Raw genomic sequence first — 19,608 nt, forward strand, 5'->3', positions numbered from 1 at the left:
AAAGATTTTAATATGGAAAATACTGAAAGGCCTAAAAATTATAGGGGAAATCACCTTGTAATCCTACTTTGCTAAAATTATGTAAAAAGGGACTTGCAAAAAAAAGGGGGGGGGGACTTGCATTTCTGACCGAAAGGGAGTAAATACACACCACCCTATCTCTCCCACTGATAAAATTCAAATGCATGAAGTGAATGTCAGAGAATTCTAAAAGATGGATAAGAGTTGAGGGGCTGGATAGAGACATCAGGACTCTTAAGACTTCCTTGCCCTGCCAACATGGCACCAACAACCCCTGAAGGCCCAAGCTCTGTGACACTCCAGTCCTGCTCTTCCTGTTCCCCCAACCCTCACCCCCGACACCAGGGCCAGCACCAGCACTTAGGATAAGTCTGTTGGATGGTCCTGGCCCTACTCCATGTGAGCACCAGCAGCTAAGCAGCAAGCCCCTATATAAAAAAGTCCCTGCAGGGTGGAGCACTTTAGATTTTCTCATCCCTGCACCAGACAAGTGCCAGCAGCAAATTGGAACCTCTTGTCCTGGTGGCTGGGGCAATAGCATCTTTAGGGCAGAGCTCTTTTAATCTTTCCAGACCTATTTGGGTGAGCACCAGCAAAAAGCCACCCACTTCCACCCATAGAAGCACTGAGAGTCAGAGCCTTTTACCTCTCCAGACAGCATCCCAGCAGAGATCCAGAAGTGAAGCTACAGCCCCTCCACAGCCGTGACAACAGTGACAGGTGTGCTTGTGGTGATCCCACAGGCTTCTTTCTCTCACCACTCTGCCCTGAGGGGTCCCAGTCACAGGAGCACACAGCAGTACAGAGGCTAAACCCTGGTTTTCTAGCCAGAGAACCTTGGGGGTGGAAATCACAGAAAGGAGACACCTGAGGAAGGGTCCTTTACCTATGTGTGTGAAGTCCAGGGCTCATCTCCAAGTTGCACCCACGTGAGACCAACTAAAGTCAGCACAGCAAATCTTTGAGAATTTTAGCAGGACTGACTCTCAACATAACACTCAAAATATCTAGGGTATAAACCAAAGTTAATATACAAAAGAATCAGGAGAACCTAAAATATTCTCTAAGAAAAAAAGCAATCAATAAATGCCAATCTTGAGGTGATCCAAATGTTAAGCATTATTGGACACTTTCTTTATTTTTATTTTTAACAACAGTATTTAAAGAAAAACACAACAAACTCATAATTTTGTGTGTTTTTTAAAAAAAAACTGCTTACTTTGTGCCCTCTTATGCTTGAACATAAAGCTCTCTGTGAATATTAGTAAGATCCACCATATGAAATTTATTATTAATCATCTATTTTTAGGCACAAAGCTTTGTTGTATTCTGTTTTAGCAGCAGAAACTGGAATCAAAGTTAGCCAAATACTTGAAACAAGTATATGATGTTCTATGAAGTAAGAGTGAGCGCTCTTGAAATTCTCTGCAAAGAAATAGAAGCTATAAAAAAAATACAGGCATCTTAGAACAGGAAAACATAGTAACAGAAATAAAAGATTCATTAGAAGAACTCAGTAGAAGAGAGATGACAAATGAGTCTGTGAACTTCAAGACAGATGAACAGGAAATATCTAGCCTGAGTACAAAAAGAAAAAAAAAAATACCTCAGGGACCATTGGAACAATATTAAAAAGTCTAACATTCATGTCATAAGAGTTCAGAAGGAGAAGAGGAAGATGTGAGCAGAAAAAAAAAAAATCTGAAGGAATAGTGACTGTAAACTAAATTTCTGAAAAACATGAACTTACAGATCCAAGGAACTCAAGTGAATTACTTTTGCCTTTGTTTAAAAAAAAAAAAAAAGCTGTATTTGCATGAATTTATTTTATCTCCTTAACAAACGGTTCTGGAGCATGTGAACATCCATAAGCAAAAATAGGAACCTTGACCTGAGTCTTACATTGTGTACTATGATTAACTCAAAAGTGGGTCAATGAGGTAGATGTAAAGTGAGACAGTAAAACTTTCAGGAACTTCAGGAGAACATCTTTGGAACATAGGACCAAGCAAAGAGTTCTGAGACTTGACATGAAAGCATGATCAATAAGAGGAAAAATGGATGAATTAGACATCAGCAGCATTAAAAACTTTCACTCCACCAAAGACCCCATTAAGAGGATGAAAAGACAGGCTACAGAATGTGACAAAATATCTGCAAACCATATAGCCAGTAAAGGACTACTATCTAAAATATATAAAGCATTTCCAGAAGCCAATAGTCCAAAGCCGAAAAATACAATTAGAAAATGGACAGAATACATGAACAGATATTTCACCAGCGGGAATATACAGATGGCAAATAATCACATGAAACGATGTTTAACATCATTAGCCATTAGAGAAACACCAATTAAGACTGTGATGAGCTTCATTACATATGAGAGTGGCTGAAATAAAAAAGCTGGTATGTCCACATCCTGGAGAGGATGCAGAGCAACTAGAGCTCTCATACCTTGCTAGTGAAAATGCAAAACAGTGTAGTCACTTTGGAAAACAGTTTGGCAGCTTACAGAATTAAAAATCTACTAACCTTATGACATAGCATTTCCATGTCTAAATATTTGTGCTAGATAAGTGAAAACTTAGGTTCACACAAAAGCCTATACATGAATGTTTATAGCAACATTATTCATAATCACCAAAAACTGGAGACACCCCAAACATCCTTTAATCAGTCATCCAAACAATGGAGTATTATACAGCAGCAAAAAAGAACGTGTGTAACTATCAGTACACACAATAACATCCTAAATGCATTTGCTAAGTGAAAGGAGCCAGTCTTAAAAGATTACAAAATGTTATTCCATTTACAGGACATCTAAACAGATCAGTATTTGTCAGGGGTTGGTGATAGAGGTAGGATCCCTACAAAGGGGTAGCACGAGAGAATTCTTTGGGGGTGTTGACATTGGTCTGTATCCTGTTTGTGACTTTTTACAAGAATCTAAGTGTGTTAAAAACTCCTAGAACTCTATAACAAAAAAGGGGAATTTTATTCTATGTCAATTTTAAAATAATCTTTTAAATGGCACCAAAAAGTGACAGTTGCCTCTTCTGCACCCCTCTCTGAACCTCTCAAATCCCACCCACAGGAAGAGCCGCCACCAGCTCTTTCCCCTGCCCGTTGCAGTCAGAGCTACGTCAATATCAACATACAGTTAGAGGCACGTGAATCTTTTTTTAATCACAAAAATGCTATACGTGTTGGCTCACAATTTGATATTTTTACCCTGCAGTGAGACACGGGCCTCTTTTCTGATCAGAATGAGTCACTCGATCTTCCTTTTAAGGGCTACGTAGTACATGTACCACCATGTTTTATTTAGCCATTCCCTACTGAAGGGCATTTCCGAATGTGCTGAAGTTTTTTTCCTTTTGCTGCAATAACCATTCTTGTCTGTTTTCTCTCCATGGAGTCACACTGGTGCTTCTTTAGGATAGATTCTTAAAAGCGGGCTTTCTGACTCAAGGGCATGCACAGTTTTAATTTAATAGACAGCTTCAGATTGTCCCTCATCAAGGTGGTACCAGTTTACACCTCTTTGCACAGAATAGAGACTGTTTCTCCACCCTCTCATCAGCACTAGATGTTGTCAGTCTGTCATTTTTTTTTTTTTTTCAATCTGATGGATGAAAAATGTCCTCCTTGTCAGCGGGTCCTGGCCATCCTAAATGAGGAGTGTCTTTATCCTGCCCTCATGTCTGCGCTTCTGGTCTTTAACCCAATGCCCACAGCACCTCCCTGCAACTCTCTCTTCCCAGGTCTGGGTCTAAACATGGAGTTTTCCTCTTTAAAACCTTCAGTGCCTTCCCACTGTAAATGGAATAAAAGACCCTGGGGAAGGCATTTAAGGCTTTGTAGATTCTGGCCAAAGTCAACATTTCTGCCTTCCTAAGTTCGCCTGCGACTCCTTCACTTCCTCTGACATCTCCAGCCCCACCCCTGCCACCAGCTCCCCGTTGCACTCTGCACATGCCCCTGCTTTCCCTCAGCGCACTCCACGTTCCTGCACTCCATCTGGAGCCCCCTGAGCACATCCATGGTTTTGTTTTTCTCTGTGGAGTATCCGTGCCTGGGGGTCTCCTGGCCTGCTATGGGTGGTACCCTGCTGCGGTTTGCATGACACCAAGGGCAAGGCAGGGGGCTGGGTGGTAAGATTGAAGAGTGTGGATGTGGAGATTTTACTCCAAGGTCCACCTTTTGGGGGTTGTGGTATTCTGAGCCAGTGACTTTCTTAACCTCTGAGTATTAATTTCCTCTTTTGTAGAACGAGATTATTAGCAATAGTAATACACAGGGCAGCAAAAGCGTTGTAACTACAAAATGTGCCACAGTTTCCAACAGAACAGTCATAATTTCCTAAGGATGTACCAAAATATCCTCATCTGAGTGGCATGGAGCAGTGTGTGGGAATGGGATTCTCTCTGTCCTGGTTTAAACCAATGAGGACACTGACATGGGAATATGAAACCCCAGAGAGAATGTGTGTGCAGAATATTGTGGGGAGTCATGGACCACCACCCACCACCCCAAGAATACATGGGGGTCCTGAGATGGGAGAGGAAGGAGGGGCATTTTGCAAAAACACTTTCTTCTGGGAGTGCAGCTACAGTTCTCTGAGGACTCCACTCAATGGGATGGGACCAGGGAGCCCTCCCCTGTCCAGAATCTATAAAGGGGCCTTCTGTGGGGCTTCTTGGAGACCTGGGCACATGTGCCCTGCAGCTGGGAGACCGATGCTGGACTAAGGCCACCAAGGTTGCCATATAACTCACGCCATACGATCCTGAACAAGTCCTTTGATCCATGTGATTCTCTGTTCATGTCTCTAAAATGGGGATTGGAAAGATTTTTACATTACAAGGAAGCTCATGAGGGTCATTAGGAAGACAATATGGCTATGGAAATCAAGACTGAACACACCTTTGCTGTGAACATTTCTTGGGTGGGGAGGAATTTCTCTGCCTGTCCAGGGGAAGTGAGGGATGATAGAGGAAGAGGAATCTAAGCCCTGTGGGTGAGGGCCCGTCTGATTACTTTGGACTTTGAGTGCAGCTTGTGTATCACAGCTCTATGTCCTTGAGCCTGTCTCTGGCTTCCTGGGTGTCCACTTTGAGATGAGGGGATTGGGCTGGACACTTTGGGGATGTCTGCCTGCCTTGCCATGCAGAGAGCTGGGCAGCTGCACCTAAAGTTAAGAAAAGAGCCATGCAAAGCATGTGACACCTGGGATACCCCCCAGTAAATGTGCCCGCATGGGCCCAGGTTCCCGACCCTATATATCCCAATCCAGATATGATTCGTGCATTGATTTTTGTTTATAAATGCTTTTTCATGGATTTTTCCCTCTGAGCAACAAGAGCCCAGTTATAGCTGGTGCTATGACAACAACAAGAAAAAAGAAAAAAAAGCATACCCCAGGCCTCCCCCTGGGGAAAAGACTCACATAAATTCCCACTGTGGTGGCCTGCATAAACTCCTGCCCTTGGACAAGGACTGACCACTGCCCCCTGAGGAATATGCTGTGTTATCAGACCCTCATAAATGCTGACATTGGGAAACCTCCTGATTTCATCTGCCCTTTCACCAGGACTGAATAACTTATAAAACCATGACTCCCTGAGAGTCACCAGTGTTATCTGACCAAGTGTGCCCTATGTGGGGTGAGCAAGCGTGACATGCTCCACGGAGACTGTCCATGACACCAGGAAAAAGGGCACAGTCATGGGCTCTCACCTCTTAGGATATAAACAAGCTACCAGAACTATTTAAAATAACAGTGGCATTTTTTTCCTGTCACGTGGGTTCGAAGATTGTGAGAGAGGAAATCTGTAGGTCTGAAGGTGGGTTTCAGGAGCTGGGGTGCAGAGGAGACCCTGGCAGTGCCTCCTGACCTTGGAGTCTGGACAAGCCGTAAGGACAGTGTGGCCCTGGTGGTCAGGAAATAGGCTCTCTGGGAGTGGACGTGCAGATACCTTCTTGAGAGTTCCATTTTGCCATGAGGCTGTGAAGTGAGTGTTGAGAGAGATATGTCTCTGCCCCTGCTGATCTGTGGGGTCTTGCTTAAGAGAGGAAATGGAGGAGGAAGGATTCAGGATAAGACTTCAGAGGATGGAGAGAAGCAGGAGGTTGGGCTGGCTGAGGGGGTACATCAGGAGGAAAGGCAAGTGGTCCAAGGACCTCATGGTGCTTTTGAGAGCTGAGGGGACGTGAAGAGGATGGGAAGGTTCTGCTGATGGAGAGCCCTCACCCCCTCCTACAGTAGCCTTGCCTGACTGCAGTGTGGAAACAGCTTCATGGAGCAAACTTGCCTCATTTCTGTATCCAAGTGGAGAGCTGGGCTCTTCTTCCTCCTTGCTACCTGAGCACCAGGTTAGTCCTGATTATCTTAGAGTAGTTTTCATGGGTGCAAAGAAATACACAGATCTTATGTGTGCAGTTCAATGAATTTTCACACACCAAACACATCAGACAAGAAACAGAGTAAGACCAATACCCCCAAGGGCCCCGGTGCCCCCTGCCAGCGGGCTCTGGAACTCATTCCTGGACTGAGGACTATATATTAACTGTCGAAGGATTCCTAGGTTCCGGATTGCTCTTTCAGGAGAGCCTGTGTACAGTGCCCTGGAGAGAGTTGTTGGATTAGACTCAGCACTTGCCTCCAGGCCTGCTGCCTCGTGGGCACTCATCAGGTACAGGTGATTCTCATTATTTAGAGTAGTTATGCTCCATAAAGTTGCTGTGGATACTGCATTATTGAATACCGAACTATTGCTCCTAGAAGAAATAGAGTAGAAATCAGAGTAGTGAGCCTCTGATTACATTTTGTCAGCTGATCAGCACATGACCTTGTTTTCTGTGCGTTTCTGTTTAAAGACACCATATTGTATGTGTTGCTGATTAATTGACATCCAGCTCCCAGCCAACAAAACTGAAACTCACACCTGAATGAAGTTCATCTGACAAATGTACTTTCTCCATGAGGCTCCTCAGTCTTCTTGTGCTCGGGAATGCTGGACAGCACTTTAACGTTAGTAGATGGTGGGGGGTATTTTAGACAGTAAAATCACCAAAAACGAAAAAACCCCACAAAAATGCAAAAATATGTAGCACTAAGTTTACCACGGAAAGGACATCTGTTTACAGTATGAAAGTAGAAACAGGAAAAGAAACACAGGGAGTCCCCTTGTTTGACATCAGCTAGGACCAGGCTCGACCAGAGACTCAAATGTCTCACTGCTCTGCACATGTGTGCAGAGGACCACGAGGGGTCACAAGAACCGGTTTGGGCATTACAAAGACATTTTAGTGAGTAGACGAATTCACAAATACGGAATCCGCGAACAGTGAGGACTGGCTGCTGGGCTGACTGAGGAAAGGAAGGAACAGCAACCAGTTTAATTTGGAGGTAGAAGTAGACCACAGCCCCATCACACGTCATTCAGGAAGGGAGCTTGCTCTGTGAAGAGCCCTGACTCCCCACACGGTCAGCACAGTTTTGAGACAAATGCTCGCATGAGAATTAAAAGCCCAAGTTGGACTGTGCGCTGGCCCAGCCTGGCTCATGGACAGAAGTGGTGAGGCGCCCCTGCAGACTTGGCCAGCATGTATTGATCAGGGACTGTCTGCAGAAGCTGAGACTAACAATCGATGGAAAAATGCTTTAAAAAACAAAAAACAAAAAAACAAGCCCTCACCTCTCATACAGGAAGCCTGGTGTAAACCCTCAGCATAGGTGAGGCCCCACATGGCCCCAGAGTCCAGGATCCCACCCCCACGCCAGCAGTCCCCTCTGTGTGTGTTTACACACCTCGTCGCCCCCATGTAAACCGGGGTGGTGGCAGAGGACCTGGAGGAGAGCAGACATGGAGGCTGTTTGCTCTGTTAGTGGAGCACCTAGGCGCTGTTCTGGCTGCAGCTAGTTGTGACAGATGTTAATGATGCATGCACTTTAGATCAGAACTCTTAGAGCATAAACTCAGGCCTCTCCTTCCACAAAGAATGTTTTTGCAAAGCTGGGAATGAGCCGTTGATACGTATTTTTAAGATGACAGCATAACGGAAAAAGATTCGAAGGAGCATGCCAAAGTGTTAGCACAGCTCTCCTGGGTTATTGATTTATGGGAAACTTTCCTCTCCTTGTGTATACTTTTACCTGCTTTCTGAATTTGTACCATGTGCATGTGTACTTTGGTAAATAAGGAAGACATTTTGTGAAAGGATTCTTAAAAATTGCAGCTTCAACAAATGGCGGCATACACTAAACTTTCTAGAGGCCAAAGAACCCCACCATCCTGCTCTGTGTTAGCTTAGGGTAGAGATTTGCTTTCTTTTTCTCAGCCAAAGGGCAGGAAACCCTGGCAGTTCACATTGTACAGCCCATTGCCTCTCACTCAGAAGACCATCTTCAGGACAGCTCCCAGCTTCCAGACTCACAGCTGTGCCCTGCCTGTCACATGGGGTGTAGACCACTGCTGGAGTCCCAGCCTCATCCCCTCAGTGGGTCATTACAGAAGGCTTTCTGAATGGAAGAAAACCGTACCCAAGGCTGAATTGTAATAGGCTCCAAAAAGAAAAAAAATATCACTGCCCAGTAAGTCAAAATGAGGTAATAAGAGTCCTTTGCCTCACAGAGGGCCAGTTGGATATCTCTAGAAGTGGTTTAACACTGAGGATTTTGTGAATGGTTCATTTTAAGTCTTCCTGTATACAAATAGCTTGGTTAAAATGCCAAACACAGGTCCAAAAACTGTATGGTTTTCCTCCCCACTATATTTAGAATTGGGGAGAGGGAGGTATTTTCAATATACAGTAGGCTCCTGGGAAGATGGATGAAAACTGAGCTGCCGTCTTGGGCAGTGTGTAGCTGCATCAGAGCCTTCCTGCCTAGGCAGCCAGCTGTCCACTATGCATAAGATCTACCAGGAGGAACAAATTGCTTGCTATTCTAGAGAGTGTGGCTTCGGTGGGCACATTACTTGGGCCAGCCTCCTCCATGACACAGACTGCATGGCTTTGTTCAGACCTCGCTGGCCCTTCCAACCCTCCCCAGCCCATGAGGAACATAGCAGACACAGAGATGACCAGGAAAGAGCACCTGCCCTTACGGTGTGGCTCATAGGGAGACAAGGACAAGCCCAGCAACAAGGGAGACAAGGACACGCCCTGCTCAAACCCTCATGGACTATGTCCACGGGAACCAAGAGTCAGCCTGGCCGCCTGGCTCAGCAAAAGGCTGGGGGACAACCCAGTGCTTGCTTTGTTGTTTTATCTAGTTTGGTGTGGTTTGGTTTTTATCACAGGAGAGAACACTGGCAAATGGCTTACTGGCCTCCCTAATGTCCTGGCTAGGATTTGACCAAAGTCTGCATCTGTCCTCAAGTGGGAATAACAACAGAATACCAGTAGCACCCGTTGCGGGGGCAGCTCACACTCTTTAGCTCACGTGGTGCCAGGCACTGTGCTAAGTGCTTCCCGTGGGTTATCCCATTATATCTTCACAGTCATGTAGGAGGTGTAGATAGTGGATGATCTTGTTCAATTTTCAGTCACATTAGGAGAGGTTCACACTGCTCCTTTCCTCATTTTACACTGAAACCGAGTCACAGAGAGGTTCTGGAATTTGCCCAAAAGCACCTTGCTAGCCCAAGGCCTTATTCCTAGCCCTGGAGGCCCCAGGGCCACATCAGTAGCTGCTCTGTTTCCTGGCCCCAGGGAGGAAGCAGCCCTCATTACCACAGCCTATTGAACCAACCTCAAGAACAAGAGCTCTTGGAAATGAATGCTTGAACAATAAATATACTTTTCAAACTCAACCTTTGAGGTGAGAGAGCATGTTAAGAAAAAGGAAGGAATCTGGAGAAAATCTAAATGTATAGCCTCCCTCTTGGACAAAACCATAGCCTCAAAATAACAAAAAAAAAATTATTTTCCCCAATCAAATGTTACCCTTGTGTGAAATCACTTAGGGCAAGCTTTGTGGCTGTCACAGCTTCCTGCATCTAGAGCATTCCATCTTCCGGAAATTTTACTTTACTTATGCTGTATAACAGATCAAGTTTGCTGCCTTTCTTTCCAGGGGAGATGTGTTTGGCACAGTCTGTCTCTTTCAGACTCTCAGTAAAGGAGATCATACAGATACAGACGTGAATTGGTGGTTTCCTGTGCGTGAGAAATCTTCCTGGGCTGTTCATTGCAAACCCAGGCACAACCCGACAGCTTGAAAAACCTGTTGTCATTTGGGGAGGAGAAATTGAGATGTCGGAGCCCTTTAGCCAAATCCCCAGAAGACTAAGGTTGTCTGTGCGTTGAGGCAGAAAGAAGTAAACAAAGGAATGTTTTCAGCTCCTTTTATTTAATCTGCTGCCACATCTATATTATCCTGGGATTAATGACATTTTGAACATGTTTAATCTCAGAAGCTATTTTACGGTTGAACCTTGACCCTGAATATTTATGCTCTGGAGTTTCACACAGGAAGGTCTTTGGCGTCCGAAACCTGCCTTGTCCTGCACGATATCTGTGTCTTCATTCCCTTCTACGCCCTTCCCTTGCGAGTATGGCACACATACCCCCACAACCCTTGCTGCGGTGCCAAGTGCAGGAAAAATGGGGGCACAGACCAGAGTGGCCACCTGGACCTTCTGCCCCTGAGCAGCATGGATTCTCCAGCTGCTGTGCCTGGGCCCACCTGGAACAGGCACTTATCTGTGGGTTACGTGAGGCTCCAGGTGGAATCTCAAGCTCCTCTGAACCCTGATAGGATGCTTAGTGGCTTTTCTCTCTGCTTCCTGTGTCTGGAATCTCGCCCACCACTCCTGAGTCTGGCCCTGGACCATCCTGTGAAAAGGTCTAGAAGCTGGCAGGGTCCTTGTGGTCCACTTGCCTTCCTGACAAGGAAGAGGGTGGGCAAGGAGAGAGCACAGAATACAAGGAAAGGCCACCTCTCAGGGAAAAGGAGGAGGAACGAAGAAAGAGAAGTGGTTGGTGAAAGATCCTAGTCAAATGCCTGGCCCAGGTTTGGTGACGCTGCTGTTATAGGTTGTTTAATCCCACTCTGGCATAGCCTGGCGCAGGTGCAGCGCTGGCTCACTCCCCTGGACCTGCCCACGAACCTCTGACACGTGTGTGCAGACTTACACACAGAATACGGCCAGAAGCATTGCTACCCACTGACAGGCAAAGCAGAGGTCAGTGCCCCTTCTCTGCTTGGGATGAAATCTGCTAGCAGACTCGCAGTGTAAGAAAGAAAAACCACCTCTTGCAGTTCCCATGAGCACACTGGACAAGAGAATAGGATTTGAGCCTGGCCCAGGAGGCCCCCCAGCTCCAGTCTGCCCACAGTTCCCAGGAATGCTGCAGAGCCCCTGTTCTACATAAATTTTTCCAGTGATTTTTTTTTTTAATACTCTCTTTGGCCCAGTTAGGGTCTAGGAATTCATCAGAGCTGCCTTATACCCTTTTGGTGAGAGTGACACGTGTGCTAGTGACCCCACACAGGCCCGAGGGGCTAGAAAGCCAGCCAGAGCACTCAGAGGTGCCAGGCCACCTTGGCATTTCACAGCTGCCACTCAGCCTCCAGCTTAATACTCCCAAGTGGAATTTTTCTCTCTGTGCACACTTCTTGACAGAATTATTCAGAATATCTTGTTGACTCAGGTAATGAGTTTAAACCCATAGTGAACTCCCTCCCTCCAGTCTGGCTGTGTTGTGTCAAAGGCTCCCAACCAGCACAAGCGGGGCAGAGCTAGGAGGACGGCACTACTGGACATCCCACTCGGGCCAGGAGAGAGCAGAGGGCACGACTGTCACTGAGTATAAGGAAGGGATCAAAGGAGAAGTGGGAAGAAACCTTTTTAGGAAAAAAGTTGAAGTCCAGAAAGACCATGAGGACTCCCTGCAGAATCAATTCCTCCCTGGAATGAGGGATTGAGGTTAAGGGATGAGAAATGAAGACTTTTATAAAACACGCAACCAGCTTCTGTGTGCCTGACAATCACTGGGTTCTCTGGACAAGAGATAAAATGTAAAAGAGCATCGTAAATGAGCTAATATTAGAACACTACATGGTGCGTGGTCTGTGGAATGCGTCTGTTAAATAAATAAGAAGTTTTAATGACCAAAAGCATCTGTCAGTGAGGTAGACAGTGAACCAGCAGATATATTTAGCACCAAGGATTGGGGCACATCTCTTAAGAGAGTCACGGAAGGATTAGGAGAGGGAGAGCATGTTGAGCTGGGCTGACCAGAGCAGGCTTCATGGAGGAGGCAGCAGCTGGGCAGACCATTTGTGGGCAAGCAAGGATGATTCTGGAACAGGGTGTCCAATCCCTCATGACCTCCTGGACTGTGGCCACAGCCTCCCTCCTCACCTCCTCACTAGCCTTCCCCATCTGACTTCCTCTCCACACAGCCTCCAGAGTGTGCCCTTGGTTGAAACCCCATGCTCCCCATTATGGACCGAAAAAAGGCCAAGAAGACCCTTCTCAGTCGGCCCCTGCTTGATCCTTCAGCCCCTCTCGGCCAGCCTGCCCACGGCTCTGCCTTCTGCCTCTTCCACCTGGAGGCCTTTCGTTGCCCCTCTGCTCTGCCTGGAAGGTCCCTTCTCCAGGTCCCAACCCAGACAGCACCTTCCCTGCCACGTACCAGTCAGTGTGAGGCCCTGTATCCACTCAGCACTTTGTAAACTGTAGCATCTTCCAGTTTCCACCAGAGTTGCTTATTTGTATTTGGTCTCCCCCAACAGACTTTGAGATTTTGAAAGAACAAACAACTGGTTGTTTATTTTTCCACCTTAGCATTTCACACAGTCCTTGCGCATTGCAAGCACTGAAGAGTGGGCGGGTGGGCAGGAAGGATGGAAGGAGGGAGGGAGGCTGGAGGAGCAGGAGAGCAGAAACGTTGAGCTGTGGCTAATAGAAAGTAGTCTGAGCAGATCTGAGTGTTGAAATCAAACAGAACGGGGAACACTTTAGGGAAGAAGAGATGAGGTTAAGGGTCAGGAACAAGGAGATTCCCAGGTTTAGGAGCAAGAGTCCGACGAGGACCTGGAGAGGGAACACCCACGGAGGAGAGGTCTCCCAAGCGTGGTTCTGCAGCCCCACCAGTGCTGGGGGGAAGGGTAGAGCAGGTTGGGAATGGGAGACCTCGGGATTTATGATGCAGCAGTCAGGTGGCTGGAGGGAGCAGTGTTCCTGCTGTAGCCCGGTCAGGAATTAGCTGAAGAGACACAGGCAGAGGCCACTGGAGTGGAGGGTGGACCAGAACAGGGGCCGGTGAGGCTCAGGGGAGAGTTCTTTTTGAGCTGTGCGAGAGCCAAGCACTTTGCAGAGCAGCAGGGAAGAAGTCGGAGGCCAGGGAGAGCCCGAGGAGGCAGGAGGGGTCAAGGGATGAATGGAAGAGGTAGAGCTGGGGTCCCCCCACCAGGGACCAGCAGGGAGCAGCCAGGAGAGCGGGTGCCATTTCCAGCTGCCCTCCCAGGGAGAGGTCAGTGTGTGAAGCTAGAGGCCCTTCCCAACTCTGACATGAGACTGAAGCTTGCAGAACCGTGGCTCCTGTCCCCTGCCCCTCCTTGGTGACCCTGGAGACAGAGAGAAAAAGCCTAGATGCAAAAACAGGAACAAACAGAGTAAAACCCTATCACAGCAGAGCGGGGGGGGGGGGGGGGGGGGGGGGGGGTGCATTGTCAGGCCACCCAGAACAACACTGACTCATCCCAGACGTCTCCTGTGTTGCTGTGACAGGGACCCTGCCTTCACCTTGCTGACTGAGGGGCACTGTGTAGAAGGGGTAGCGGGGGTGGGGGCAGGGACCAGGCCTCTGGGGACCGCTTCCGTCTTTGTTCTGTGTGGTGGCAGAGGCAGGCTCGTGGGGAACCTTCGGATTCAGGGGGCTTCTGATACACCTGTGAGAAGCCGCTATTTAATTCATAGGGTTCCTTGAAGAAAGTAAGCCTGCTTCTCTTTCCTGTGGCTGAGGGTAATGAATTTTCATCATAAAAATATGAAAATAGGGAAGTGTTGAAAAGAGGGACAGCAACCCTCCCACACAGTATCACCTTCCAGAGATAAGCACCATGGTTGCAGAAGAAAATTCCACAAGACCTTATGGTCTTGATGGCAGAAGACCTTATGGTCTTCTCTCTAGAATGTTAAGGAAAACAATGGTGGCTAGTTTGGGGGTCACTTTGCCAAAGGAAGGTTATGCTTACAATTACAAAAAAAAGAAGAATAGTGTGTCTGCCGAACTTCCAGGCAAATCGGGAATCACATAGTATGTACTAGCCCAAAGCGACAGGCTTATATTAAAGAAATCTTACCTATTTATGTACTTACTTTTATCTCCAGAAAGTATTCTGTGGGAGGAAGATGGCTTTAAAATGCATATATAGATAGGAGCAGCTGCATTTAAGATTTTGTGGCTCAGACTAGAGGAGCATCATCTCTTTGATGCACCCTGAAATGAGAAAACAAAACCAAGTCCCTTAAAGAAAAGTAATCATCTTGGCCAGAAGGGCTCCCAGACCCTCCTTCCTCCTCCCTCACCCACCCGGGCCCCCCCCCGCCCCTCCGTGCAGTGTCCTGTGTGTGGGAGAAGCCAAAGCTGAGACTGGACAGGGGCTGGGATGTTTTGCGTAACCCTGTGTCTTCACCCACAGAGAAGGGGCCGCCTCCTGCCGCCGAGGGCCAGCCTGCTCCACCCTGGATCACCATCGCTCGGCAGAAGCGACGAGGGACCTCGGACCAGCCCCCAAACCAGGACGACAAGGCCGACAAGGCCGGGGCCCGCACGGGGAAGGCTGAAATAGGAAAGCCCTCCAAGGCGCCCGAGAGAGCCCAGGTGCTTAGAGCAAACGCTTTCTGTCTCTGGCTACAGGAGGGACCGGCCCGAGAGCCGGGGCTGCGTGGTGGTGGCAGGGACCCTGGCCTGTGATGCCTGCTGGCGGCTGCCCTGTGTGCGCCGGGCTGATGGAAGCGGGGAGAGGGCTTAGGCAGCGGAGGCAGCCCTCTGCTCCCTGCCTCCTAGGCAACACAGCTCAGCATCTGGAGAAACGGAACGGGGCTAAAATAACTTCTCAGCGAGAAGCCTGGTGACCATGTCAGCAGCTCCATCTCGGCTCATTGCGCGCTGATGGACGAGCCCTGCTTTGCTGCTCTGCTGGCTGCCTGCGGGGGGCTTATTCCTCACGTGGGGCTGTCGGGCTGGAAGCTGGGTTTCTGCTTTGCCCTCCGGACTGAAACAGCATTCTCAAGTCCAAGCAACGATGCTGAGAAGCAGGATGAGACCCACAGCTTTCCTATTCCCCCTGCTAGCCTCCGTGATAAACCTGTGAATGTGTGCCAGCTGTGTGAGGGAATGAGCCTGCAGTAGGACCTGCTTCCTGTCGTTTGAACCCAAACCTCCATCGTGCCTACCCTTGAAAACCTTCATGAAGGCTGGGGGAACGTATAAAGCAAATATTAACTAGCCGTTTTGGTGTGGGGCATCCACGTTCATACCAGGTGTCATAAAAAAATCTCAAAACTATTTCTAAATACTTTGACAATACAATACACTTTGACTTTGAAATGAGACCCCTGCCATCCAACAAGTGGGGCGAAGGCCAAGGGTGGGGACAGCGCGGAAGCTATGATGCCTGTGTAAGCTTAATAGCAGACCCCACATTGGCCTGAGTCTGGCATTTGAAAGGCTCCTCTCAGCAAGGGCCCACGTCACAGTTCTGCCAAAAAAGTACCAGTGGCATGACTCATCTTGGCAGAGAAATGTTGTAGCCTGTTGCCTTTGGTTATGTTTGCCCCCTCTCGGAATCTCAGGTGACCGAATAGCATGTGTCTCTCTTGTGTCTTATTAGGAGCCCATGAAACAAGCTGACTTTGTCCGCAGCAAGTCTTTCCTGGTGGCTCCAGCCAAGCCCACTATGGACCGGAGGCAAGGGACAAAGCTCTGCCTCCAGGAGGGGCTGCAACGAGGAATCTCATTGTCCCACCAGAACTTGGGTATGAAACCTGCAAGCAGCACCAAACACTTTAGAATACATTTCTGGGATTGGTTCTGCTTTTTTTTTTGGTCTTGTTTTCTTTTTCCGAATGACTTTGCCACATTGACGTTTTTAAACAGCTTTTACTGACATGACATTTATGTGCCATAAGACTCACCTGTTTTAAGTGTACAATTCAGCAACTATATATTGACAATGAGAATATATTTACTGACTTGTACAACCGTCACAATCCAATTTTAGAATACTTCCTCACCCTAAAAAGAAACCTCATGCCCATTTACAGTCATTCACTGTTCCCCAGCCCAGGTCTAGGCAACCACTAATCCACTTTCTGTCTCCCTATACTTGCCTTTTGGGGACATTTCTCATAAATGGAATCATAAAATAAAATGTATCTGGCTTCTTTCACCAAGCATAATGTTTTCAAGATTCATCTCTGTTGTCACGTGTATCAGTATTTTTAAATATATTTTTCATTGTGGTAAAATACATACAACTAAATTTATCATCCTAGCCACTCTTAAGTGTACAGTTTGGCAGTGTGAAGAATATTCACACAGTTGTGCAAACCGATCTCCAGAGTTCTTGGCAGTTTTATTCTGAAAGTTTCTCTCACCTCACTGCATTCCTGGAACTATTTGGGGTCTGCTGTTCTTAAGGCTTTTTTATTACATAAATTATTCTATGCCTAAATCTTCTTTACATGTTTATGCATTAACGGATTTTATGTTTGAGACCACAGTTGAGACCTTGACATATATTTTAAAGAAACACAAGAGGCTTAAGTGGGAATCCAAACTCATTTCTCATGTTTCTGTTTGTTTTGTCTTCTTTCCAGCAGCTCAGTCTGCAGTGATGACGGAGAAAGAATTGCATCAGCTGAAGAGAGCCAGTTATGCCAGCACAGATCAGCCATCCTGGATGGAACTTGCCAGAAAGAAATCTCAAGCTTGGAGTGACATGCCCCAAATTATAAAATAGGCTGACAGCCTGCTGCTACAGAATGTCCACTACCTTGATGGGTCACTTTAGTCAAAAACTGCCAGTAAATCAAGGCAAACAAACTGTGAAGCTGAAGAGTGATTTTATCATCAAGTTATGGGAGAGCAAGCTTGGGGAAGAGGAAGGAACCAGGCCAACAAAGACAGACACACAGCCGCAACCCTGGGCCAGAGGTGCCCTAAAACAAGAACACCATTGAAAAGGGCCAGGAACAAGGTCCTGTGCCCAAAGGTATGAATGTGAGTCTTTGAGAATTGCCTTGATAAAGAGGGCTTGGACAGGAAGAGAGTAGAAGCAAAGAAGCAAACTATGAATGCCTAAGTCAGAAGCGCCTGCAAGGTCAGAGGAGACCAAGGTCTTCTAGGAGGACGTGTCTCTATGCTTCCACCTGAGATCAACCTGTGTCTCTGGTTCTTGTCTTGCCTGTGGACCCCATCTTCTCCTTTCATGTTTACTATTAGGCATGACATTTTTGGTAAAACAGGGATGCCGTTTCCAAGAGCAGCTATAAAACAGTTTTCCTGAAGATAGTCACTCTCAGGAGTGGAAGGAACATAGCCAGGTTCAGCAATTCACAGACTGTTTCCAAAAATAATTTTTAAACTTTTCCACAAGGCATCTGTGTCCTTAACCATTGCACAATGCATTGCCTGTTCAATAAAAGGTTTCAAACATGCTTCTGTCATATGTGTAAATGTTTTCTACTGATGCTTGGAGAATGTCCTCCAGCAACGAGTGAAATGCCATATATAGTTTCATTGTGTGTATATATACACATATATATATACCATTCAGAATCCTAGTTGGGTTGATTTGGGTTTTTTTGAGATTCTTTTTTCCAATAAAATTTCAGTGTTTATTTTTGGAAATCAGAAGATAATGTAGGTTCTTCTCTTTTTATCTATTTGGTGCAATATCTTAAAAATATAAAATTTCTAAAAGTTATAATACTTTAGCATCTGATTAATCCAACCTGTGCATTTCTGTTGAAAATTAGGTTATCAGTGGATTAGCCAGGATGACCCATGAACATAAAATGTGGAGAAGTCAGCAGAGGAAGAGCATATATTTAGGATCTCAAAATTTGTGTCTCAAAAAAGACACAAAACTGTGTCTCAGTTATATAATACCTCTATTTTTAAAAACATTTCCAATTTGTTTTTTTTTTCCAATTTGTTTCTTTGAACAAGCTAATCTTCATAGGAATATGTACAGCTGGGAGCATTTAGCCACTAAAATCAATAGACTATATAGATACTATAATTTGATTTTATATACCTTGAGTTCTACTTTTATTGTATTTTCTTCATTAATATTTCTAGCTGTTAGAACTATACTTCATCTTGATCAACTAGAACTTGATCAAGTCTGCCTTTATTGAAAAAGTCCCTGGATAGCTCTTTTTTTCCAAATCAAGCTGACTTATTAATTTCATTCTCTTAGAGAACATCAATATTGAATGCCATGGTAAATGTGCTCTAAACAAGAACTCTGTCCATCTAGAATTGCTCCAACAGCTTAGACATAAATAATTTTAACTAGAAGAAAATTTTGTCGGTTATTACTATCCCAAACTGCCATTTCCTCTATTAGCAGAACATTTCAGATGAGCAATTTTGAGGCAGTAGATTTGACCATAAGATCAAAAGTATTTGGTTCAGTTTATTCAAATAGAGGTTGTTATTTTCTGTGTATTTCAGGGCTTGGTTTCATCCTCTTGGCAACTGGTAAGATAGAAGGGTATAGATTTTAAGATACTGAGAGAATTCACTGGGGCGTGGCCCAGTGGCTGCCACCCCCATGCCTGAAGGTTGTGATCTTCTGCTATAACAGGAGAAACTGAGATAGTGGCCAAAATTTGAAGAGGCTGAATGAAGTCTAGAGTGGCAGTGGAGATGGCCCAAGTCTGCAGGGAATTGCCACACTTGGTTTTCCTGACAAGAAAGAGTGAACAATTACTGAGTGCCTCCTGTGTGCCACATCCTGCTCTGAATGTAATATTTGTAATTCTCTCCACAATCCTTTGGGAGTAAGTACTTATCTCCACTTTACAGATGAGGAAACTGAGGCACTTAACATTAAGGTCACCTGTCCAAGATCTCACCACAGACGAGCACCTAATAATTGACTTTAGCCTTTTCAACACTACCCTTCAGGGACATCCCCATTCTTAAAAAGCATTAGCATGGAGGTGAATCTGTGTCCTCAAGAACATAATATAGACAAGGAAGTCCTTACCTTGACCTTAAGGGCTCTTACTGGCTATAGACTAAATGTTTGTGTCTCCCCAAAATTCATGTTAAATCCTAATACCCAGTGTGATGGTATCAGGAGGTGGGGCCTTTAGGGAGGTGATTAAGTCTTAAGTCTTAACACTTTAGGGAGGTGATTAAGTCTTAAGGGTGGACCTTCATGAATGGGATTAGTGCCCTTATAAAAGAGTTCCCAGAGATCTCCCTGCTTTTTCCAGTATGTGAGGATACAGCAATAAAACAGCTCTCTATGAACCAAGAAGAGGGCTCTCATCAATCACCGGATCTGCCAGCGCCTTGATCTGGACTACCCAGCCTTCATCCAGAAGA

At 46.1% G+C, this 19,608-nt stretch overlaps 1 protein-coding gene across 5 annotated transcripts in view; it reads left to right on the forward strand.

Moving 5' to 3' along the window:
- Positions 1-17,702, forward strand: part of CRACDL (CRACD like) — a 126,688-nt gene extending 108,986 nt beyond the window's left edge. For 4 of the 5 annotated variants that reach the window (XM_072741342.1, XM_072741341.1, XM_072741344.1 and 1 more), the window contains exons 8-10: positions 14,681-14,862; positions 15,875-16,019; positions 16,863-17,702. In XM_072741342.1, the coding sequence (XP_072597443.1) occupies positions 14,681-14,862; positions 15,875-16,019; positions 16,863-17,005 (470 nt within the window). In that variant the 3' untranslated portion in view covers positions 17,006-17,702. The remainder of the gene's footprint in view (positions 1-14,680; positions 14,863-15,874; positions 16,020-16,862) is intronic. The other variant, XM_072741345.1, reaches the window with a different exon arrangement.
- Positions 17,703-19,608: the final 1,906 nt, after the last annotated feature.

The sequence above is a fragment of the Vulpes vulpes genome, chromosome 16, assembly GCF_048418805.1.
Source record: "Vulpes vulpes isolate BD-2025 chromosome 16, VulVul3, whole genome shotgun sequence".
NCBI lineage: Eukaryota > Metazoa > Chordata > Mammalia > Carnivora > Canidae > Vulpes > Vulpes vulpes.